General features: G+C 44.4%; 1 protein-coding gene across 2 annotated transcripts in view; it reads right to left on the bottom strand.

The window, feature by feature from the left end:
- The window catches only part of LOC132386578 (NACHT, LRR and PYD domains-containing protein 3-like), a 34,675-nt gene extending 9,848 nt beyond the window's left edge, over window positions 1-24,827 (bottom strand). The window contains exons 1-5 of one of the 2 annotated variants that reach the window (XM_059958863.1): window positions 24,781-24,827; window positions 7,469-7,560; window positions 5,721-5,887; window positions 2,926-3,097; window positions 2,762-2,827 (exon numbers count right to left, since the gene is read on the bottom strand). In XM_059958863.1, coding sequence (XP_059814846.1) covers window positions 2,762-2,827; window positions 2,926-3,097; window positions 5,721-5,887; window positions 7,469-7,478 — 415 coding nt within the window. In that variant the 5' untranslated portion in view covers window positions 7,479-7,560; window positions 24,781-24,827. Of the gene's footprint in view, window positions 1-2,761; window positions 2,828-2,925; window positions 3,098-5,720; window positions 5,888-7,468; window positions 7,561-10,978; window positions 11,027-24,780 lie in introns of those variants that run through there. The other variant, XM_059958862.1, reaches the window with a different exon arrangement.
- Between the last annotated feature and the right edge of the window lie 747 nt (window positions 24,828-25,574).

Raw genomic sequence — 25,574 nt, 5'->3', positions numbered from 1 at the left:
AAGTGACACGTGCAGGCAACCATGGGTGACAATGGAAGTTAAGGATTGCATAAAAGCCGAGGAAAGGGCGTACAAGATAACAATAGTCATCTAAAAAAACTATAAGTAGGGAAAAGATGAAATATGAGGACAGCAAAGCCAATAATATAAAGCAGGATAATAAACACTTTCTTTCAGTTACATAAAGATTAAAAGGGAGGTGAGAGTCCATGCTGGAACACTGGAGAATGTGCACTCTGCATATTTCTTCACTGTTCTAGACGCTAGCAGTCTGCGAGTGACAGGCAGTAGGAGTGACTGCCATTGCTATCACAAAAGAAAAGCATCTCGGCATACTGAAAGCTCTTCAGGTGCAAAGTCACCTGGGCCAGATGGACTGCATCCCAGAGATCTGAGAGAGGTTGCTGATTGGTCATGATCTTTGAAGAATCACTTTATTCTGGCATGGTCCCGGAGGACTGGAAGATTGCAACTGTCACTCTGGTCTTTACGAAGGGAGGAAGGCAAAAGAAGGAAAATTATCGGCCAGTTAGCCAAACCTCAGCGACTGGGAAAGAGTTGGAGTCTCTTATTAAGTTTGAGGTTTCGATTGACTTGGAGACTAATGACAATATAAGTTAGCATGGTTTCTGTTGGAATTCACCCTGGAAGTAAGAAGCAGGGTGGACAAAGGAGTCAGTGGATGCCATTTACTTGGATTTTCAGAAGGCATTTGATAAGCTGCTGCACAGGAGTCTGCTTAACCAGATAAAAATCTATGGCGTCACAGGAAAGATACTGGCACGTGCAGCGGAATTGCTGACAGGCAGCAGGCAGCGAGTGGGAATAAAAGGGGCCTTTTCTGGTTGGCTGCCAGTGACCGGTGGTGTTCCTCAGGGATTAGTATTGGGACCGCTGACTTTCAGATTGTTTGTCAATGATTTAGATGATTGAATGTATGTATTTGTGGTAAAGTTTGCGGATGATAGAGAGATAGGTGGAGGGGTCGGTAGTGCAATTGCAACAGGACTGAGACATATTGGAAAAATTGGCTAAAAGGTGGCAGATGGAATTCATTGTTGGAAATGTATGATAATGCATTTTGGTGAAAGGAGCGGACTATTAACTAAATAGGAAGAAGTTCCAAGAATCAGAGGTGCAGAGCGACTTCAAAGGGACATCGGAGCCTCGAGCAAAACTCACAGAAGATTAGTTTAAAGGTTGAGTCTGTGGTAAAGGTGGCAAAAAAGGGAATCGAATATAAATGCTGAGCCTTTACAAGACTGTATAGTCAGGCTGCACTACAGGAGTATTGTCAACAGCTTTTCAGTACCTCTGAAAAGATGTGTGGTCATTAGAGAGAGTCCCGAGGAGATTCAGGAGGATGATTCCGGGAATGAAGGAGTTAACATATGGGGTGTGTTTTGGCAACTTTGGGCCTGTACTCACTGGAATTTTAAGGAATGCAAGGGAATCTCTTTTAAACCTGCAGAATGTTGAAAGGACCAGATAGGGTGGATGTGGAAAGGATGTTTCCTGTGGCAGGTGCATCCAGAACTAGGGGCCAGGGCCTCAAAATTGAGGGGCGATCCTTTACAACAGGTAAGGAGGACTCTTTGAGCCAGAGAATAATGACTGTCTGTAAGGCTCTGGCTCAGACTGCAGTGGAGGCCGAGTCCATGGATGTAATGAAGGCAGAAGTTCCTGATCGGTCAGGGCATCAAAGGATATGGCGAGAAGGCAGGTGTATGGTGTTGTGTGGAATCGGGGATCAGCCATGATGGAATGGCGGAGCAGACTGATGGGCTGAATGGCCTAATTCTGCTCCCATGTCATGTTCGTATGGAGGAATAACAACAAATCTCGGCTCCACTTTGGATCGGAGGTGCGAGATTTCCCTTGCTGGAGTTGGATGTTCCAATTGGAATGGTTTGGCTTCAGTTTTGTCAAATCTCCAGATACTCGGCCCCACAGAAAAGGTGTTGTGACAAATGCAAATTGCTTCGTGTCCTCCAGCCACAGCAACAAAACCTGTCTCTCAGACTCTAACAGTCACTAAACAGGCCTCTAAAGAGACGTATTCAGACTCTCAGTGTGAAATAACAACAAAAACCTGTCTCCCAGACTCTGACAGTCTCTAAACAGGCCTCTAAAGAGACGTATTCAGACTCTCAGTGTGAAATAACAACAAAACCTGTCTCCCAGACTCTGACAGTCTCTAAACAGGCCTCTACAGACACGTATTCAGACTCTCAGTGTGAAATAACAACAAAACCTGTCTCCCAGACTCTGACAGTCTCTAAACAGGCCTCTACAGACACGTATTCAGACTCTCAGTGTGAAATAACAAGAAAAACCTGTCTCCCAGACTCTGACAGTCTCTAAACAGGCCTCTAAAGAGATGTATTCAGACTCTCAGTGTGAAATAACAACAAAAACTGTCTCCCAGACTCTGACAGTCTCTAAACAGGCCTCTAAAGATACGTATTCAGACTCTCAGAGTGAAATAACAACAAAAACCTGTCTCCCAGACTCTGACCGTCTCTAAACAGGCCTCTAAAGAGACGTATTCAGACTCTCAGTGTGAAATAACAACAAAAACCTGTCTCCCAGACTGACAGTCTCTAAACAGGCCTCTAAAGAGACGTATTCAGGCTCTCAGTGTGAAATAACAACAAAAACCTGTCTCCCAGACTGACAGTCTCTAAACAGGCCTCTACAGAGACGTATTCTGACTCTCAGTGTGAAATACAGACTTTCAGATTTCCATTCCATCACTTACCTTTCAGATGTTTGGGCACTTCAGAGAAATCCCGCTCAGTGTCCATGTAGGCGAACTGGCCGTCACCTGTTCAAACAGATTTACCTGCATGAAGTCTGTTCTGTGTAATACTGTAAACTCATCAGCATTTACATCTGTAACACACAGTGTATTGTACACCGTACCTCGCTCCCGTATTTCATTCAATATTCTGCTCAGCTTCGGTAAATGGTGGTGCAGTTTCACAAAGGATTCCCACATCACCTTCCGGGCCCCGGAGCCTCTCTCCATCACCAGATCTAGGAGGAGTTTGGAAGCGCCCGCTCGGTTTCCCTTCTCCGCGAGCTCAGTCACGCTCTGTAATGAACAATGGGGAATATATTGAGGAACGGAGGGATGGGTTCAAATCTACCCTGAACATGGACAGACCCAGCACATTCTGCTCGTCGCAAATCACTGACAGCAATTGTTCGCAGCAGGAAAAAGAAATTAAAAGAAGTTAGCATGGCCAATGATGACTTTCTGAACGCCACAGATTGCGGGGTACTTATCCACTTGGCAATGTTTAAGCAAAGCAGTCATAATGTGAGTGAGCCAGAGATAGAGTAGGTTATTGATGCTTTGTGTCAGAGAGGGTTCATTGAGGAGAGGCGGAGGCTTGGGTTGATCTTGGGTAATATTTCCCTTCTCTTTTTCACGGTTAGAACAGTGGGAAAGCCAGGCAGGATAGTGGGATGCTCTTCCTACAGGATGCGGCAAGACAGGGAGACGTTCAGTGTCCCCGATAACTACACCTTCAGGAATTTCATCCAGCTGCAGCTTAATACAGACTGTGCTGAGGAATTGAAGCTGGAGCTGGGTGAACTCAGGATCATTCCGGAGGCTGAGAGATTGACTGACAGGCCATACAGGGAGGGAGCTGTACACAAGGCCCGGAACACAGGGAACTGGGTGACTGTCAGGAGGGGGAAGGGAACAGGCAGCCACTACAGGAAACTCTTTGTAACAGGGATACGGCTTTCTGTTTCGGGGTATGGCCTCGCAGAGGAAAGCCACGGTGATTATGCCTCTGGCTCTGAGTTTGGCTTTGTGACTCGGAAGGGATGAGAAGTGCTGAGATTCACTGACGGGGAATAAAATGATCAGGAGAATAGACTGGAGATTCTATTTACGAGAACAGGATTTTTGGATGGTGTGTTACCAAGGTCAGTGATATCTCGTATCGACTCTGAAACTTCCTTAAGGGCAGGATGAGCAGGTCTTGGTCCACGTTGGTACCAATGACAAGAGTAGGAAGTGTGATGAGATACTGCAAAGTGATACAGATCCAAAATTTCTTGAAAGTATTATCGAAGGTAGATGGCGTTGTAAAGCTTTTTGGACATGGGGCTTTGTAAATCAAAATATTGAATACAGACGTTGGAATATTATGTCGAAGTTGATGTTTCAGAGGCTAAATTGAAGCAATGTGTACATCTACCTCCTGAAAGGATATCAATAAGATTGAACGAATGCTGAATTAAATACAGATTGTTACCAGGAGTTGAGGATCTAAGATATAGAGGAAGTGTGAATAGGCTAGGACATTATTCCATAGAGTGTCGGAGGACCATGAGAGATGTGAAAGAGATATACAAGTTTATAAAAGGTATACAGAGAGTTATTGCGAAAATGCATTTATTACTGAGGTTGAGTGAGACTGGAATTAGAGATCATAGGGTAATGATGACAGGTGAAAGGCAAAGTGAAGGGGAACCTGTTCACTCAGAGGTTGCTGAAGAGCGCGGAGCGTGCTGCCATCTTAATTAGTCGATGTACATTCCAGTTGATTATTTAAGATCAGTTTGGATAAGTTCATTCAATGGGGGAGTTTTGGACGTCTCCAGTCCGAGTTCAGATCAATGGGACTAAGCAGATAATACGTCGGTGTGGACTAGGTGGGCAGAAGAGCCTGTTGCTGTACTGTAAGGTTTGATGACTATGACTAGGTGAAACTATGGCCGGGCCACTGTTGAGTTTTGCCAGGGTAATCCCTGGTGAACCGCAGCAGCTTCACCCTTCACTGCCAGGATCCATGAGGGGTCCAGTGCCAGCCAACAGCTGGGAACTGGCAGTGAGGAGCAGCCAGCAAACTCAGGACTATTGTGTATGTGTCACAGACCAAAGCCGACTGGTGGTAATGTTGAGTAAGAAGTTTGGACTGAAATTCTCAGCTGCCTCATGTGGAATGCAATGCTCAGTATGGTGTCTGGCTCTTCACTAATATTCATTCTAGGTGGTAAAAGGTGAACGCAGTCCAGTAGCACGTGGACCATTGGAAAGCTGTTTCCTTGTAATTCTATGTTAGCTGTAGATGTTTGGAATATTTTCAGTGGCACTAATGTTGCACTTCCCATGTTAACAGTATATGCTATGGTAATTACAAACTCAAATTGGAAGTCACAAGGAACAGAAGTAACAGAACCATGAGGCATGTTGGGATATTGATCAAAAAAAGGGTCAGCAGTTCAAATGAGAGATGACAGTCAGTGTTGAACTGACGATGGGGTTGAAGGTCGACCGAGAATGAGCTGAGAAATAAGTCACTATATATTTGATTTGTGGGAGACCCGTGGGTCATCAGGAGAACACAGATTGGTCAGTGGCCATTAAGGTCGACCATTGGGAACATGATGTGATGAGTGGTGTAGAGTGGTTATCTGTCCACTTGCAATGTCCGTCAAGTGTCACATCACTAAATTCACCAGTCAATCATTGCCTGTATACTAATCTGTCTATAAATGAATGTGATCAGAAAACTGGAGAGAGGATTGTGTTGGTTAATAAAAGTTCAGGGTTTTTCGCAAATGAAAACTCTTTTCTTGATGTTGACCACAAGCATTACAGGATTTTTACAGCCCAGAGGTGTCGTTACACCGGTTCTGTCGGTTTGTGATAGATTCAGTAGAATATACAGTCAGTGTATGTCCCTTCCACTTACGTGATACTCCTGCCCAGTGAAGTGATTCTCCCTCATTAGCATGAAGCTGACTCCCTCCACGCCCTCCTCAATCGCCTGCTCCAGTCGCTCCTTGTAGAATCTCGTCAACCGAAACAGTTGGTGATCGTCACAATTTGACAGGAAGGCGGAGATGGCGGAGTTCAGATCTGTAGTCGGTCATAGAACGTAAAATAGTAGATGTACCATGCGTGTGCAGACATGATGCCATTTTAAACTAATCGCATCTTCAGGAACACAGTCAATGTCCCCCGTTCCCGGCCGACTCATGAGTTCAAACGCCTCTCAGAAGCTGCTGAGTATCTGTTTCCAGTCCCTCCCACGGCAGCTCATTCCAGACACCGATCACTCTCTGTGGAAAACATGCATCCTAAATCCCCTTTAAACTTTACCATCTAAACAGACCTGTTACCTCAGGTTTTTGTGGTGAAACTCGTCTACACCCTCTACAGACCCTCCACATCATTCTCGATTTGTGCACAATACTGAAATAGTCTCTTAACCAACGCGTATCCAGTTACAGTCTAACTTTAACAAATACCTCAACTCATCGTTAGCACACTACTAATTGTGTTGCCACCTTCAGGGAGCTGGGCACATCCATCACAAGACCCGACAGTACATCAATCTTATTATCAGTCCCAACATTCACTGTGCACATTGCTCGCGAATATGACCTCTCAAAATGCAACTTCTCACATTTGCCTGAATTATCTGTACTTGGTGACTCTCTGTTCATATTTCTAATTGGATTCTGAACACATTGACAACAGTCCCAAATTTATTCAACTCCTCCAACTCTGTAAATCAACGAATAAGTCCACCTAGTATATCATATGATTAACCTATTTGATTCACACACACGATGCATGGCGAAACAGTGATCCTTGCGAACACTACTGGTCACAGACCTTCAGCCAGAACAACGCTCCTCTCGTGCTGACTCCATTTTGTGTACCTAAGACGACTTTGAAATCAACTTACAGATTCTTAGCCCGAAACATTGAAGGTTATTTTTTTCACTATAGGTGCTTCCTGACCTGCTGAGTTCCTCCAGCATTTTGTACGGTGCCCTCTCCACTTATTATTTTATTTTACTTTAATCCTATTCGCCAAGGACATTTCATTGCTTCAGTAGCCACCCACCCCCCATATTCCCTGTGTACAATTTCTCTTGTTCACTGTCTCCTGCACCCAGCCCGTCCTCCCTCAATATAACGACCTTTAACTCGGCCACAGAAAACAAACACCGGGAACTCCCCTCACCTCCATTGTACAACAACCCGTTAATCTGGGGAGAATTCACCATTGCCCTTCCAAACAGAAAACACCTTCTGTTTCTCTCACTGGCTGTCGGAGGCATTTCCCACATCAGGGCGTACCGAATGCTGACGGAAATTCTATCTGTTCTCTCGACTGTTACATTGCCCGCTGTTGTATTCCTGTCTGAGTGTTACCCACAGCCACCTTATTTAGGGGCTCCTTCTCCTTTCACTCAGGTGAAGATTTGTGTGGTGAGGGGAGCGATTCGATCATTACCCTCGTTAGGTCCCAGCGCTGGAGCTAGTGAATTGTTCCAATGCTCATGGACTCTTTACCAGTTGGAACAATGATGGTACTTTCTCTCTGCCCCTTTATCGCCCAAGTTTATCCCTCTGAATTATTGCCGATTTGACGACACGTGTACCATGACGACAGAGTTTTAATGAGAAAGAGCCCAGTGAACATACCTGTGTCCATTCTGACTCTGACTGACGTTGGTTGATTATCGTCTGCTTGTCCGACGTCCGGGTGGAAGAAAGCCCCACCTGCTGGCAATGACCTGAATTACACAAATAAAAAAGTATGAGTCAGTTACTCTGTCCTTCAAATTTAAAACACTTTTGTAACGTCACTGCTCACTCTCCGACATTCCAGGGAGCAAATGGAGATTGGAGCAAAGACCTCCAACTGAACACAAATTTCAAGAAGATAGCAAGGAAATATAAGGAAACTTACTTAAAGGAGCGATGCATTGAAGCTGAAGAAGCCAACAGAATTGGAAAAAAGAAGAGATCTGTTGCAGAAGAATTGAGATATCATAGGAACATTTCATGTAAAATGAGCATAGGAAAAGACAAAGAAGGGAAGGACCTTACAGAAGCAAAGGGCATCAAAGGGAGTTGGCAGGAACACACAGAAGAATTGCAAAAAGATCCAACAGTGAAGACATTAGCAATGACTCCCTCATCGATCTAGAGCCAGACATTCTGGAAAGCGAAGTCGAATGGGTGTTAGAAAACATTGCCAATAATAAGGCTGCAGGTTATGACAGGATTTCAGTAAAATTGTTGAAATTTCTAAAAGGTGATGCTGTAAAAGTGTTGCATGCAATTTTCCAGCAGATCTGGGAAAATATAAACAACAAGGACGCTTTCTTCTTTTTTTGTAATCTTGTCCTCAAGTGGACTGCCCAGTTCCCCCCTTTTTTTTTGTTTTAGTTTTTAGTTTGTTTAGTGTTTTATTTCTCTCCTATAAATTGAACATTTCCAGACTTTTTTTGTATGAATTGTCAAGAGGAGTTGTGTTTCTCTGTTTATATATAATAGCCTAATATTATATTACACATGATTTTGACAGTGTATATCATTTTCTTTGTTTGTACGTTTATTCTATTATGTATTTGATATAACTTCACCTCTGATTCGTATCTATTCATATAAATTTTTTAATCAATAAAGAAAGATTGAAAATGATGGTAAATGCAGCGTATTAAACGGCGCTTACTTCTGGGGAGGGTAGCAATGGCAAATTTAGATAAAATACTGAAGTGCAGAGACATAACATTGTCTGCGAAGGACCGCAGAGTCAAGTATATAGTATTTCCAGTTGTGATGTAAGGCTGTAACAGCTGGAGTATTAATAAGGCTGAATACAAAATAATCAACGCCTCTGAACTTGGATGTTGGGGGAAAGTGTTCGCTGGACAGCAAGAAGATCCAACAAGTCAATACTTGGAGAAATACGCCAGACTGCTCACTGGGAAGCTTGAAAAGCTCAATTATTTTGACCACATCATGAGGGGACAGGATTCCTTGGAGAAGAGTCTCATGTTCGGTAAAACAGAAGGCAAAAGAAGGAGAGGATGGCAGAGGCTACGATGGATAGATAATAATATTCAGGAAATGCCTATACCCTTGGGGTATCTTAGAGAGGCAGTCTCCAGTAAAGAGGCTTTGTGTGCAGTAATGCTGTTGTATTTGGCTGTGTTCATGTGTTTTCATGTATGTTTTGAATGTCTACTAAACTTGAACATAAATTGGACAATGATTGTATCATAAACAAAAAAAAAGAATGAATATAGATGTTTTCAGTCAATAACAGACTTGTAAGTGTTGCATTTTGTCCCTAATGCAGACAGGGAGCAGCCATACTCCAAGCATCTGACCACACAACACCCACTGGGGCAGCCTGCTGGCCCGAGGTGTGTCTGTTTACTCCGCCGTTTAAACCCAGACACCTCAAACAAAAAGCAGCCACCGGGTCCCTCCAGCCCAACGTGTCAGATAGTAAGATCGTGACTTGCTGTTAAAATCACCCGACTCCGCACTTGCAGGCAACACTTTATTGGTGTCCACTAAAAATATGCTGAAGCCTTCTCCATCCGAGCTCATTCTGAGGAGATAAATCCCCTGAACTCCCACTTCAGTCCATCGCCCTGACAACTCCGCCAACTCCTTGCTAAGGAAACTCCTAAATGACGAAGCCCATATCCCTATTGGTTGGTATGCTAAATTGGTATTTGGTTTCACCAATGAGAGACAAGTAAATGTCACGTCACTTCACGAGAGATACCGGTCACGCGCAGCATGCTTAAATCTTCTCATCGTCAGCCCGAGGGTGACGAATTTCCGCGAGAGGGCGCGCGTGGGCAGTGGGCGGGGCGGTGAGCTGGTGTGCGGTAGATGGGGAGACTGTAGAGTCAGTAACAGGGAACGGGGAGCGCGTCCCTCGGTCCCGTACCGTGCGGACCAGCTCACCGAGTGTGTCATGGTCGATCTGCAACCTGCTGGGATACAACATTAACACACAAATCTCCATGTATATACTTAATCAATGTATGGTTTCTTTTCACTTGAACTTATATTGGCTTACACTAATTAAACTGTCAGAACTTTTCTAATCAACACACCAAGTACATAAGTGGACCACTCGGCCTACCGAACCTGCTGCTGATCTGATTTAAACTTTCGTTACGCATTCTCCCATGTTCATTTCGTTAACACTTCAAACCCACTCTTCATAAACAAACAGAGCTTTGAATGGAATAAAAGGCTTTAATTTCTCTGGGCAGTGAGCAGAAAGAGTTCCTAACTCCCGCGATCAATATTGGCAAAAGAATAGGAGGGTAAGAGGGTGAGTGGGGAGGGGGAGGGGAAACTGTTGCTGCTTTTCACTACACGATGCCCTCTCCATAGCCAATCTTTCCACAGTTTCTCTGAACATTGCATCTACCTTTATATCAACTCCTCCATCATCTGACCCAACACGCTGCTTCCCATACTGAGTTTAAACCGACTCCGGCAGCTCCAGTAGTCTTGGCTGCAAGGACATTCGTTCATCTCAAGTACAGGTATAACCCATGGCTTTGGTACAGGATCAAATGGGAACATTGCAAAACCTATTTCTGCTTAATCACAGATTCATAGGTTCTGACAATTTATTGGTAGAAAAACACGATGACGACAGGGTATGTAAATTTAAATTATTCGTTGGCATTTGCTAGTTCAGACTGAATGAAATGTGGTGCTGGGACATTTGGCTTCAAGATGGTTTGCTCCTAGCAGAGGCTTGCACGATGATATACTCGAGGGCAAGTATATCATTGCAGCTTGCAATAGACAGAGGAGTCAATGACATGTTCCTGTAGTTCATGGTAACTCCACATTTCTGCATTCACTAGAGCCGGAAGCGCTGCGGTGTCTTCTAAAGGGAGAAAATTTTCAACGCATTTTGAGATGATTGGGACCTAACACAGACAAGCAAGGAAACATCAGACCAGATAAAGAGTTTGAAATGAGCAAATAATGTGAGGAATATGCATGGCTTCACAGAGCTGATGCTGACAGCGCATCAGTAGATCTGGAATGATTGCAACTGGCACTTCTACATTTATTCCGCATCACTCCAGCTATTTCCTCTTTTCCTTGGTACAGAAATGTAATTTCTAAAGGAGCAGTGTTTGAGTAAATGAGACACACCAAACTTTCTCCTGACTTTCAATGGAAACTCCGAGTCAGAAGGGTTCTGTCGAATTGATGATCTCCGCCCTCGGGCTGGTTCACTTGTTGCAGTTCCATCGTTTTCAGTTCTGGTTCGCTTCCAGTTGTGGGCTTTTCTTCCAATAAACCTCTCACCGGAGATCTAACTTCAATAAAAGAAGTAATGAAGTATGTTACTAAAACAAACGAGAACAAAGCGTTAACCTGACATTTAAATTTTGAGCGCATATGTCATGATCCGAGTGAAGAAATCTGTAACTGTCCCTCAAACTTTACAAAGCCTGATATGGGATACAAAGGAACACAGACAAAATGCTGGAGGAACTCATCAGGCCAGTCAGCATCTGGATGTCAATGCTCCTCTCTTCCAGCTGCTTAGTTCCTCCAGTATTTTGTGGGTGTTGCTTGGATTTCCAGCAGCTGAAGATTTTCTCTTGCTTGTGATGGAATACAAGGAAGTCATCATTCAGTCATAGTATAAGATACAAGTCATAATATATAACAGGAGAATTATGTGATAAAGTCATTCTAGTCTTCTCCATAATCAATCATGGAGGAGTATTTTCCAACACCGTATTCCTGCTTCCTGCTATAATTTTCAACCAATTTAGAAATCCAGAACATGAATATACCCAACGATAGCCTCCACCACTGTTCGTGGTGACAAATTCCACAGATCAAACAACCTTTGGCTGAAGTAATGTCTCTCATCTCAGTTTTAAAGTGACGCTTCTTTATTCTGAGGCTGCACTCTCAGATCCCAGACTCTCCATCTAATCCAGACACCCTCTCCATTCCCACTTCAAGCAGGCTTGTTGTTATTCATTTGGAAAATATTCATCCCCTCCGTAACTTCAACCCCCACCCCCCAACCAACCCTAGATATAGGGGGGGGGGGGTGATTTACTTTTCAGCTGGTTTGGCACACCATTGTGGCCGAAGGGCCTGTTCCTGTCATGTTCTGTTCTATCTTCAGCATCCTGAGTTTCTGTTTGACTCCCACTGGCCGATAGACAGGTGAGAGTGAGGGGAAATTTCCAATTGTGAATTGATTTCTGAAACCCCGGTCTATTTCTACTGGTGCAAACACAAAACAGCCTATTTAATCACAGCCTCTTCCTGTGAGGGATGGAATGGGAACTCATTCTCTGCTTTGCTTCCAAAGAGACTTCAGAACTAAACATCTGGGCACAGAACAGAAATACTCACTCAACATCTCATAAACCCTGACAACTTGATTCCCTGATTCATTTTATCTGGTTCAAGACATGTGTGGTATTCCAGGATCCAACCTCAGAAGGTCACAGCCCGCACATCTTTTCCACATCTCACACTGGGTGTTCCCGCATCTCACTCTGAGAGATTCACGCTACTAATATCCAGCCACCTGAGACGTCTGCTTAATTACGGAAGGAGTAACATCCAGCCGCATCTGTAAAAGCACCAACGTGGACCGAAGCCCAAACACTGCCAGTCCCATATTCCTGGAAACCACATCCCAAGATTGCATCGCAAGCACCAGCTCTCCCAGGACTCTTTGCTGCCGGTAATATGCGGCAGTGTCTCAGCTAATCCCAATTCAAAAACTTACACTCCCACACCAACCCGTGACAGAACTGGAGCCTGATGATCCTCTTTCTAGACGGGGATTAGCTGTAAAACATGGGCCTTGGACCACAAAGAGGGTGCTGATACATTTTAGCTTGTTCCCACAGTTACATTGAACACAGTTGTTCATTATTTTATTGAGTGTGGTGTAGCACAGGTCAATTAGCAGCCACTTTCCCCGTCGTGTAACAGGAAGAAAATGTTTTAAATATAAAATTGAAAATATAGCATTGGTAACTCAGTACAGCAGATTTAATTTTGTTCTTTTGATGCAGAAATGATTGACTGACTGCAAGATGTTTGACACACTGAACAGAATTGCATAAATACAATCCCTACAATCTTCTTCATTCCATCCCGGACAGTAAATGCTCGAAGCATCCTCGTATCTGAGGCCACTCTCTCTCCACTGAGAGTCAGTAACCAGAGAGCGATAAACACGTTCAACACTCTCTGCAGCTCTGGTGAGCTGTTGCCCTGGTGACGGAGGAAGTGACTCGCAAAGATAACCGAGCGGGGAAATAACAAACTCAGTGTGACACGTTCTCGGTTTCATTGTGACAAAGGTGAACTGAACATTCAGCCATTTTGTAATGGTGATACTAAAATTCCAGTGGTTGTATTCACCATTTCTGGGTGCATTCAGTAAGTTTCATGGTAGTTTCAGCTCTACAGAGCTCTCAGAAGCGCAGATGCTGGTCCAAAATAAAATCACATTGTTGGATTCGACCTGTCGATTGTGTGTAGAAGTTTCAATTGAGATTCACAGAGCCCTTGGAGCACAGACACAGGACTGTTAGCCCATCCAGTCCGTGCCATGTTCGGTGTGGTTCCATCTCCCTGCACCCAGACCATAGCCCTCTATCCCTCCCTCATTGATATACCCACCCAAACATCTCTCAAATTCTACAATCGAGCCTCCATCTCTTACTTCTGCTGGGAGTTGGTTCCGCATTCGCACCACCCTCTGATTGAAGTAGTTCCCCTTCAGATTCCCCATAAATGTGACACTTTTTGCCCTAAATCCATGATCTTACCCAACCTGAGGGGAAAAGTCCTACCTTTATTCACCCTATTTATACCATCATAGATTTCTATATCTCAAGCGGGGGTTCCCAACCTGGGATCCATGGACCTCTGCTTTAATTGTAGGGGCAAATGACATAAAAAAAGTTGGAACCCTGCATATACCCCATCATTTCTCTGTATTCCAGGTAATCAAGTTCTAACCTGTTCAACCTATGACTATAATTATTTTCTGAAACACCAGCAATGTCCGTGTAATTTTCCATGCTCTTTTTCACGCCTATCGATATCTTTCTTCCCAGCAGCTGAACGGAACTGCACACAATTCCGCAAATTTGGAAATCACGGTGTCTGTTACAACTTTAGCATTAATATCCCAACCACTCTTCTTAATAACCTGCGTTATAAAGGTCAAGATGCCCAAAACTCTCTTTACGACTCTGGTGCTAACTTAAAGGAATTGTGGATCTGTAACATCCACGCCAGGACAATTAGGCTCCAAACAGTCATTTCCCCCAAGTAGTGAGCCTGATCAACACCTATACCCATAATCCACCCTCCACACCCTACCCACTACTAGTTTCCTGACAGTTCTAGGCACTTCTCTGCCTAAAGTAACTTTATGGACAGACAATCAATATCAGTCTCCATATCTTCAGATTCTCCTGTGCCTATCGTCACTTTAGGGACATACAATCAATGTTTTAAGCATTCATACTTTATTTGTATTATTGTGGTCTCTGTCATTTTGTTGTTGTTTTTTTTTTCTCTGTGTCCTGCTTCGAACACAGAGTAACAATTATTTTGTTCTGCTGTACTGGAGTGACATTATGCAAGCTTGAATCCTGAACCCTTGGAAAAATAATATGACCAACCACATTATCTATACTCCCTCTTGATTTCCTAAACTCCTACAATGTCACCTCCATTCTCCTCTGGAATGAAGATCCAGCTCGGCCAACCACTTCCTATGACTCGACCCTATAGTCCAGGCAGCATCTTCAGCAATCTCGTCTGCAACCTCTCCAGACTGATAATATCTGTACTACAGTAGGGTAAACACAACTGTACGTAATACTTTGTGTATCCGCACCAAAAAATTATATAAACACAATATAATGCCCATAATCCAGAACTCAATACCCTAACTAATGGCCAGCATTATTAAAACCCTCTTGTTCACCCTCTATACTTGCACGTCCACTTTCAGTGAACTGTACTCTTGCCACCCCGGTCGCTCTGTTCCACAACACCCGAAGTCCTCCTGTTCACTATACCAGTTCTACCTAGTTGACTGTCCAAGATGCATCATCTCTCACTTGACCAAGTTCAAAACCATTTGCCATTCCTCAGCCCATCTCAGAAGCTGACCAAGATGTCTTTGAAATTCAGTGTCAGCTGTTGCCATAACAACCAGTCTCCCGAATTTAGTCTCCCTGTATACCCATGGCTGTGTCGCCACCCACAGCTCTAATCTGCTAATGAAATTTATCGACGACACCGCATAGATTGACCTCCTCTCAAGCAATAACGAGGTGGCCTACAGGGAAGAGGTCATCTCTCTGACACAGTGGTGGCAAAGTAACAACTTTCCTCTCAATGTCGCAAAAACAAAGGAGCTGGTTGTGGATTACAGAAGGAATGGAGACGGGTAAACCCCTGTTGACATTAGTCGATCTGGGGCTGAGTTAGTGAACAGCTTTAAGTTCCTCGGCTTCCCCATCACCAAGAATCTCACACTGTCTGTTCACATCAGCTGTGTGGTGAAAAAGGCACAAAAGCGCCTCAGACGGTTGAGGAAGTTCGATATCATAGAACATAGAATAATACAGCACATTACAGGCCCTTCGGCCCACAATAATGTGACGACCATCAAACCCTGCCTCACATATACCCCCCTCCAGCTTAAATTCCTCCGTTTACCATAGTTGTCTCTTAAACTCCACTAGTATATTTGCCTCCACCACTGACTCAGGCAGTGCATTCCACGCACCAACCACACTCTGGGTAAAATACATTCCTCTAATATCCCCCTTGAACTTTCCTCCCCTTACCTTAAAGCCATGTCCTCTTGTATTGAGCAATTGGTGCCCTGGGGAAGAGGCGCCGGCAGTCCACTGTGTCTATTCCTCTTAATATCTTGTACACCTCTATCATGTCTCCACTCATCCTCCTACTCTCCAAAGAGTAAAGCCCAAGCTTCCTTAATCTCTGATCATAATCCATACTCTCTAAACCAGGCAGCATTCTGGTAAATCTCTTCTGTACCCTTTCCAATGCTTCCACATCCTTCCTATAGTGAGGCGACAAGAAATGGACACAGTACTCCAAGTGCGGCCTAACCAGAGTTTTATAGAGCTGCATCATTACATTACGACTCTTAAACTCTATCCCTCGACTTATGAAAGCTCACACCCCATAAGCTTTCTTAACTACCCTATCTGCCTGTGAGGCAACTTTCAGGGATCTCTGGACATGTACCCCCAGATCCCTTTGCTCCTCCACACTACCAAGTATCCTGCCATTTACTTTGTACTATGCCTTGGAGTTTTTCCTTCCAAAGTGTACCATCTCACACATTTCCGGGTTGAACTCTATCTGTCACTTCTCAGCCTACTTCTGCATCCTATCAATACCTCTCTGCAATCTTCGACAATCCTCTACACTATGTAGAATATCACCGACCTTTGTGTCGTCTGAAAACTTGCCAACCCACCCTTCTACCCCGACATAAAGGTCATTAATAAAAATCAAGAAACGTACAGGTCGCAGAACCGATCCTTGTGGGACACCACTAGTCACAACCCTCCGATCTGAATGTAATTGCTCCACCACGATCTCTGCTTTCTGCGGGCAAGCCAATTCTGAATCCACCTGGCCAAATTTCCCTGGATCCCATGCCGTCTGATTATCTGAATAAACCTACTGTGTGAACTTGTCAAACGCCTTACTAGAATCCATGTAGATCACGTCCACTGCACTACCCTCATCTATATGCCAACACCCCTAAATCAGAAGAAGTTTTTTTTTATGGGGGCACAACTGAGAGCATCCTAACTCGCTGCATCACTGCTTGGTATTGGAACTGTACATCCCTCAATCGCAGGACTCTGTAGACAGTGGTACGGACAGTCCAGCACATCTGTAGTTGTGAATTTCCCATGATTCAGGACCTTTACAAGGACAGGTGTGTAAAGAGGGCCCGAGAGATCATTGGGGACCAGAGAAACCCCAACCACAATCTATTCCAGCTGCTACCTTCTGAAAAAATGCACCGCAGAATAAAAAACCAGGACCAACGGGCTCCGGAACAACTCCTTCCACCCGGCCATCAGACTAATTAACTCACGTTGATCTGTGGTAATCTATATTATATGGAATGTTCAAATGATTTTAAATTATAAATTACTTTGTTTGCACATCGCACATTTAGAGACGTAACGTAAAGATTTTTACTCCTCTTGTATGTGAAGGATGTAAGAAATAAAGTCAATTTAGTACAATTCAATTCAAATTTGCTAATCGTGCCTTGTACATTCATGTACAAATCAATGGCATGAATAATGAATTACAGAGGTGTCGACACTGACACACACATTCGACTCGCTACAGGCCTCCATTCGCTAAAACCATCTTCAATCATCTCCCTCTGTTTCCTGTTCTCGATCCCGGTGTGAATCCACCTCGCCAGCTCCCCGTGAATCCCACGTGACTGAACCTTCCCGATCAGCTGCCATGCGGGATCTTGTTACAGACTTTACCAAAGTTCAGATGAACAACATCACTGCCCAACTTCACCCAACTACCTAGTTAACTTTTAAATAATCTCCAAAATACTTCACAGATGTGATGGCCTATTGGGCAGTGTTGATGGTGATTTCCCCATAACCAATGTCCAACATCCCGGGATTTCAGCTTCACTGCAGACTGAGAAAATTCCGATCCCAGCTGCAGAATTACCAACCTGGACAGAAGCCCGTATACTGCCAGTTCCATATCCTCAGAGTCACCGGCCCAATATCATCACCCATGCAAAGACGCTTTGGTGCCGGCGATTTGCCGTGGTGTTTCTGCCATTTCCCATTCACAAACTGAGGTGGAATTGGAACCTAATGACCCTCTGCCGGGGCCGGTGCTCAGGCTGGTTCCCCGGTCTGTATAGAGAATGCGGGTACACTTCAGCCTGACACCAGAGGCTAAACCGAACACATTTGATCACAATCTTCCTGCTGTGTGGGATCTTGCCCAGCACAGCTGGCTGCCATGTTTCCTGCAGTGTAGCAGGAACAAAATGTAAAATTATAAAGTAGGAAATGCTGGGAACTCAGTACATCAGACTACATCTCTGAAAGGACAAATGGTGGAAGACCCAGTTCCAGAACTGAGACTGTCCAAAATGCGGCCGATCTGCTGAGCGTTTCCAGTATTATCTCCTTAAATTTCCTGCAACTGTAGTATTTTCTCCATCTTCATTTTAATGCACAGATAGTAACTGATTGCCACCCTAGACTGTAAATACCACCCCACCCCAACTAATTTGTTAGTTCTGAGTTCATTCTGACCCTGGTGTAACACATCCTATACAGTCAATAGTCACAGCATCCTTTCCTCCCACTATCATTCTGTTACATTTGCTCCCGAGGCCACTGTCTCTACGCTGAGAGGCGGTGACCACAAAGCGATAAAAAGTGCAACACTTGCTTCAGCTCTGACGGGCCGTTACCCTGGAAACAGAGGAAGTGGCTCCCTGAAAATAACCGAGAAAGGAAATAACAAACTTAACATCAGATGCTATGAGTTCAATTATGACAAAGATTAACTCTGCAGCCATTTTGTAACGGTGAAACTAAAATTGAAATGGCTGCAATTACCCTGCCACGTGCTGTGTTCAATTAAACTTCTGGTAGTCCTGTCTATATAAAAATATCCTGGAAAAGATGCAAAACAAAATTTCACAATGAAGACAAAGTTTGAAAGAGAGATTGCTGAAATCTATCATTGCGGCATTGGGATACAGACTGGACAGAGGTTGAACAAGATGGTTGATATATATCATTGAGGTGATGGGATACAGGCAGGGCCGATGTTGAACAAGTTGGTTGATATATCTCACTGAGGAGGTGGGATATAGGCTGGACAGAGGTTGAACAAGATGGTTGATATATATCATTGAGGTGTTGGGATACAGGCAGGGCAGATGTTGAGCAAAATAGGCAGGGGATGAGCAGATTGAGCCTGATGGGAGAAGAGGATCAAGGGCAATCTCTGATGGTCCTCCAGCAGTACACAGATCCTGAGATAATAGTACATGCTAGGAGATAACAGATTCCAATATAACAAAGCCAGAACAAACAATAAGAATTTTGGTATACTTTTCAACTCTACACACTTTATCAATGCACCGCAGAAAGTATCCCATCCTGATACTTCACATCTTCATATGGCTACTGCTCTTCCTTTAACTGAACGAAATAGCGGAGAACTGTGGACACAGCTGTGTACAACATAGAAACCAACCTCCCCTCCATGGAGTCAGCCTATACTTCCCACTGACGGTGTCAAGGGCGGTGTCCATTCTGCTGTTATAAGCAAACTGAATGTTCCCCAGTGTGATGAGATGGACTCCTGACCCCACAGTCTAACAAGATGTGACCTTGCATCACATATCTACCTGCAGTGCAGTTTCTCTGTAACCAGAATGAGTTATTACATTCTGTTTTTGTTTCACCTTATATCACCTCAATGTGTTGTTGTAATGTATTGATCTGTGGGGATGACACCAAAGACAATGTTTCACTGTACATTGGTAACATGTAAAAAGAAGATTCCCCATTTTAATCGTGGGGAAATATTAGACAGCCTGGGTTGCTCCTTTAGAAATTCCGGAAGGAGTGTACAGATTTCTGGGAAACTCAGATACATGAAAAAAAACTTAATTCTCCCATTAATAGGGCCACACATCGGGAAACATTGGCTGCATGCTGTCAAGTCGCAGAAATAGAAGAAGAAGATGTAAACTTCCCAGTTCTCCCCAGAGGACGTGAGAGATCTGGATCTCACTGTCCTGTCTGAACGGGGAAGATGAAACTACCCATACACGAGGAGCAGTGTCCCGAGGGTGCGATTACTCTGTTTAACCCTCCGTCTGCAAGGACACAATGTACCGAACGTCCGCTTCCAGTGTGCTGGAAATATGTAAAACAATTATCGACCCCAGACATCGATCCAGGTGAAGACTAGATCCACTACCGGGCTGAGTGATGGAGGTAAAGTTCCCCAGGTACAACTTAACGGATGGGCTTAGTCCTGACATCGCTCCTGGGACCAGAACACCAGGGGCTGAGCGACAGTTCATGTCAGACGGTTTTGTGTGAAGGTCCCATAACCAGAACGACCACAACAGGTTGTATCCAGGAAGTGGGACGAGGCCGCCAGTTCGAGGAAATTTATGGGACTCACTTCCTAACATCAGGTTCCCCCCTGCCCCAGTAGTCACCGATGGGAAATTGTCAGTCGCGTTCACCCCGAGTGACCAGCCTCAATACTGACCGATGAGAACTTGATCAATTTGTCCCGCAGACAGTGATCGGTTCACTGGCTCCCAGTCGGCGATCCCCTTCAACAGAGAACGGAAAGAAAACCCCAGCCCATCCGGAGACTGTGAGAGTGGGGGCGGGGCCTCGGAAGTGAAAACCTCAGATGCTGCAGATCTGCATTTGAAATGGGAGCGAGAACCTGGATTATGTGACGGGTGGAGGGTCTCCCGTCTGAACTGGCGACTACGTTCCTAGCCCCTCACACACTGCCCGACCGACCTGCCGCATTTTACACGTTATTTCATATTTACACCAGTTACATTTTTAATTTTTCCCTCTGTATCTTCCCGTCCCCATTGCTCCACCTCCCGGTTCTCAGAGTTACGGGCTCGATTCCCATCCCGGTCCGACGTAAAATTCCCACCGGAACAGGAATTGTGCAGGTTTCATTGGAATCACACTATTTTCTATCCACATCCATCCGGAGCTTCACTGGACAAGAACACTGAAACATCAAGTGAGAATCCGCTGGAGGTGGTCATTTAGCCCCTCAAACCATCAACAAGATGATGGCTGCTCTCCCATCTCAGGCAAATGTTTCTGCCCGATCCTCATTTCCTTGATCCCTTCAGTCTCCACACATTTGCCAGTCTCTGTTTTACGTGAGGATGATCATTGAGTCTTCACCGCCCTCTGTGGTGGGGTTTTTCAGACATTCACCACCCTCAGAGTGGAGGCATTTCCTCTCATCTCAGTCCATCCCCTTTTTCAGAGACTGGGCCAGATGGACTGCATCCCAGCTCACTAGGTTTTTTAATCCTCCATGGAATTAATTTCCATCTTCTGCAGCCCCGTGTTGTCCCAACCACTCACCTTCCACTCATGTCATTATTTCCACCTTCCCACCTCCCCCTCACCTGGATCCACCTCTCACTCCCCAGCTCTTGCCCCATCCCCACCCCTCACCTCTTTTCTCTGACTATTTCCCGTCCACTCTCAGTCCAGAGGGAGGGTCTCGGCCCGAAATGTTGACGGTCCATTTCCCTCCACAGATGCTGCCCGACCCACTGAGTTCCTCCGGCAGTTTGTTCTTTGGTCTGTATAACCCGTGTTAGTATGGGGAGCGGGATTTTACACCATATTCCAGGTACAATCTCAACAAAGTCCAAATAATCGTTAAAGTCATTTTCACTCTTATACCTAATAACTCTTACAATAAATACAATGTCAAGACAAGTCACTTTTATTGTCATTGCGACCATAACTGCTGGTACAGTACATAGTAAAAATGAGACAACGTTTTTCAGGACCATGGTGTTAATTACAAAAACTAGACTGAACTACGTAAAAAAACAACACATAGCAGAAAAAAAAAACAAACACAACAACGACACCAGACTACAGACCTACACAGGACTGCATAAAGTGCACAAAAACAGTGCAGGCATTACAATAAATAATAAACAGGACAATAGGGCAAGGTGTCAGTCCAGGTGCTGGCTATTGAGGAGTCTGATAGCTTGGGGGAAGAAACTGTTACATAGTCTGGTCATGAGAGCCTGAATGCTTCGGAGCCTTTTCCCACACCTTCTACCCAATGTACCTTCTACCTCCCTCCCTACCCACTGCACCTCAGTCCCTCACCATTAAACACACAGTTTTTGTTTCTCCTACAGAACTGGGTGATCTCACACTGGGCTCCAGCTGACCTGTTGCTCCCACTCACTCCTTTTGCCTCCGTCTGCCTGAAACCTCTCGACAAAAGACACAGAACATTGAACAGTACAGTACCTGAACATGCCCTTTGGCCCAAAATGTTTTGCTCAGCTAATTAAATTAGGAATCAAATGGCCAAATAATCCCTTCTGCTGACATAATGTCCACAGCTTCCTCACATCCAGGTGCTGATTTAAATATCTCTTAATATTGTGTCTGCCAGAACCATCACCCCGGCAGCACATCATAGCAACCCTCCACTCTGTCTGGTAAAAACACTTGTACCTCACATCTCCTTTCAAACTAGCCGCTCTCACATCAAATACATGGCCTTTTGTATTAGACATTTACAACCAGGATAAAAAAATATTGTCTGTCTTCTCTATCTATGCCTCTCATAATTTTATACACCTCCATCATCTCACCCTAGCCTATATCACTCCAGAGAAAACAACCCAAGTTGTTATAGCTCATGCCCTCGAATCCAGGCAATATCCTGGTAAGCCTTTTCTGCACGCTCTCCAGGGACATTGACATCCTCCCTGGAATGAGGCAGCCAGAAATGTATGAAATACTCCAGATATGGCCAAACTCACGTTTCATGAAGCTGCAACATAACTTCCTGAATTTTGAATGCTATATCATGACTAATAAAGGCAAGCATGTCATTTGCCTTCTTAACCAGCCTGTCAATCTGTGTAGCCACTTTCAGGGGGCGATGAACTTGGGACTCCAAGATCCCTCTGTTCATCGACACTGTTAAGGTCTTGTACTTGACACTGTAGTATCTCTATCATTGGCCTAGCGAGCTGCCAAGATGATCATCACTAATCAAATCTCACAGAGATTTCTCAGGTCCTGTTGAATTTATTGCCAAGTGCACAAGTACGGGAAGGTACAGGTACAAAGAGACACCGATTTGTGGCAGCATCACAGGCAAGTACATTCAGATAACACACGGAACACAAATTATACGATTCTCTGTCAGTAACAATCTGTAAATATAAGTTTTATATCATTAACAATATGGAAACAAAAATGTATCAATAATCATAAATATACATTCTCTGTCATTAACATTATACAAATATACATTTTTTCCAAGAGCTGACTTGGAAATGTTTAATTTGGTCCCTCAGCCAAATTGTTGACACAGTTTGGGAACAACTGAGCTCCAAGCACTGGTCGCTAAAACACCAACTGGGACATCCTGTAGGGCCAAGAAGGGTCTGGTTATTCTTTCTCTTTAAACACAGGACCAGGAACAGGCCACTTGGCCCATCATGTCCATCCTGTAATTTAATAATACCCAACACCAGTCCATCCTTGCTCCCATCACCAATCCAATCTACTTTGCCCAGACCATTAGCCCCACTTGCAGGTCAACAGTCTGCCAGCAATTGTCCCCCAAAGTGGTGAATATCTCTGCTCGCCACCACCATGGCCTCAGACATTTCCACAGACGAGCCCCCTTGTCCCTTGTGTCATTGCTTCACACCAATGGGAAGAGAGTAATTCCTCTGTTGACTGTGGGGTGGGGTGGGTGGGTCAGACCATTGTTACCTCAGCCAGTAAAGTTCAACTGTTTCTGCGCCAGTGTGATGTAAGGAATTGCACACGCGATGTCAGATCCCAATGTGGGGAACCCACACATGACATCAGGTATGTGGGGGCGCAGAGTGACAGCACATGTGGGTGAGAACTTGTTTTCAAAAGTTGTTTACTGGACATTTTTAATGATTTCATGGGGATAATGAAGAAAGCATAACAGATGTCATCGCTGAACCCAGTGTTGTGTGAGGAAAAGTCCCCTGCCACATGCCCGGATTTGCCATGTTGTTGACGGAGTGGGCAGCATGGCCATTTTCTTGAATTGGGTCACAAAACCCCAAATGTTTCTGGGGAGGACTTTCCAGGGTGATCTGGTTTGGGTGGTTCAGCCAGTGCAGTAATCTACTGTTTACTATTTTCATAAACAATGGCTTGACTGATGTAAACCAGATTCGGCTGCAGTGTAAACACAGGAGTCTTTGTCTCCTGGTAAACCAAACACCCTGACAATGAGAACCACAGATACCCCTTCCTGTAAGTCAGTGTATCATTCAAACAGCTGTTTGCTGAGAGGAATGGTCATTGAAGTTCTCCCAGATATAGTTGAATAGAGTTGAAGTGGAGTTCAGGGGTGTCACATTAAAAGGACAGGTCAGCCAGACCCTCTGTTTGGTCCATCTGACTAACCTTCCTGAACATTGTGTTTGTGACAGAGCCCCAGAGTCTGGGAACAGCTGAATGGCAGGAAGCAAGGGGTGATGCTGAGGGCAAACACGAGGAAATCTGCAGATGCTGGAAATTCAAACACACACAAAAGGCTGGTAGAACACAGCAGGCCAGGCAACATCTATAAGGAGAAGCACTGTGGACGTTTCAGCCCGAGACCCTTCATCTCCTGTCCTGACGAATGGTCTCGGCCTGAAACGTTGACAGTGCTTCTCCTTTTTGATGCTGACTGGCCTGCTGTCTTCCACCAGCATTTTGTGTGTGTTGTTGAGAAAAGCTCAAGCAAGTTTGCAGCAAGTAATTTCAAAGTATTTTTTATTTGGAAAGATATTAAGTATAAACTCTCCCCTTCGTTTCCATCTCCCCACTCAGAAGTGACCAAAAGCTGCTTCACAGGATGGAAGACCTTGAAATGAACAAACACTGAGGGAATGTGAGTGAATTTAAAGAGCTGGGATACTGACAGCACATCACCAGAGCTGGAGTGATTGCAACTGTTCTGACAGAGGCATAACTGGTACTTTTGGGCACATTCGGTCTCACTCCAACTATATCCTACCTTCCTTTGTACAGGTATGTAATGTCTAAAGGACCAGTGTTTGAGTAAAGGAGACTCACCAAACTTTCTCCTGACTGAATTACTGGAGTCTCCGAGTCAGATGGGTTCTCTCCAGTTGATGATCTCCGTCCTCGGGCTGGTTCACTTGTTGCTGTTCCCTCGTCTTCAGTCGTGGTTTGCTTCCAGTTGTGGGCTTTTCTTCCAATAAATCTCTCACCACAGGTCTAACTTTAACATGAAAGATAATGAAGTATGTTAACAATACAAAGGAGGTCAAAACATTTCTGCTCACTGAAATCTAAAGATTGAAGACAAATATAATGATCTGAATGTTCCTAAATAAAAACTCACTGAAAGACATAAGTCACAGGAACCGAATGAGGTGATTTTATCCATCGAGTCTGCTCCACCATTCAACCATGGCTGATTTTATTCCAAAACAATATTCCTGCCTTCCTCCTGTAACCCTGAAGCTCAACTCAAGTCAAGTCATTTTTATTGTCATTTCGACCACAACTGCTGGCACTGTACATAGCAAAAATGAGACAACGTTTTTCCAGAACATGGTGTTACAGGACACAGTACAAAATCTAGATGGAACTACGTAAAAAAAACAACACAAAGAGAAAAAAAAAACACACACAAACAACAACTACACTAGACTACAGACCTACACAGGACTGCATAAAGTGCAGGCATTACAATAAATAATAAACAGGGCAATAGGACAGTAAGGTGTCAGTCCAGGCTCTGGGTATTGAGGAGTCTGATAGCTTGGGGGAAGAAACTGTTACATAGTCTGATCATGAGAGCCCAAATGCTTCGGTGCCCTTTCCCAGATGGCAGGAGGGAG

This window comes from Hypanus sabinus, unplaced genomic scaffold, assembly GCF_030144855.1.
Source record: "Hypanus sabinus isolate sHypSab1 unplaced genomic scaffold, sHypSab1.hap1 scaffold_1219, whole genome shotgun sequence".
Classification (NCBI taxonomy): Eukaryota; Metazoa; Chordata; class Chondrichthyes; order Myliobatiformes; family Dasyatidae; genus Hypanus; species Hypanus sabinus.
Note: the sequence above shows the minus strand (reverse complement) of the source record. Positions and strands in the feature narration are given on the sequence as shown.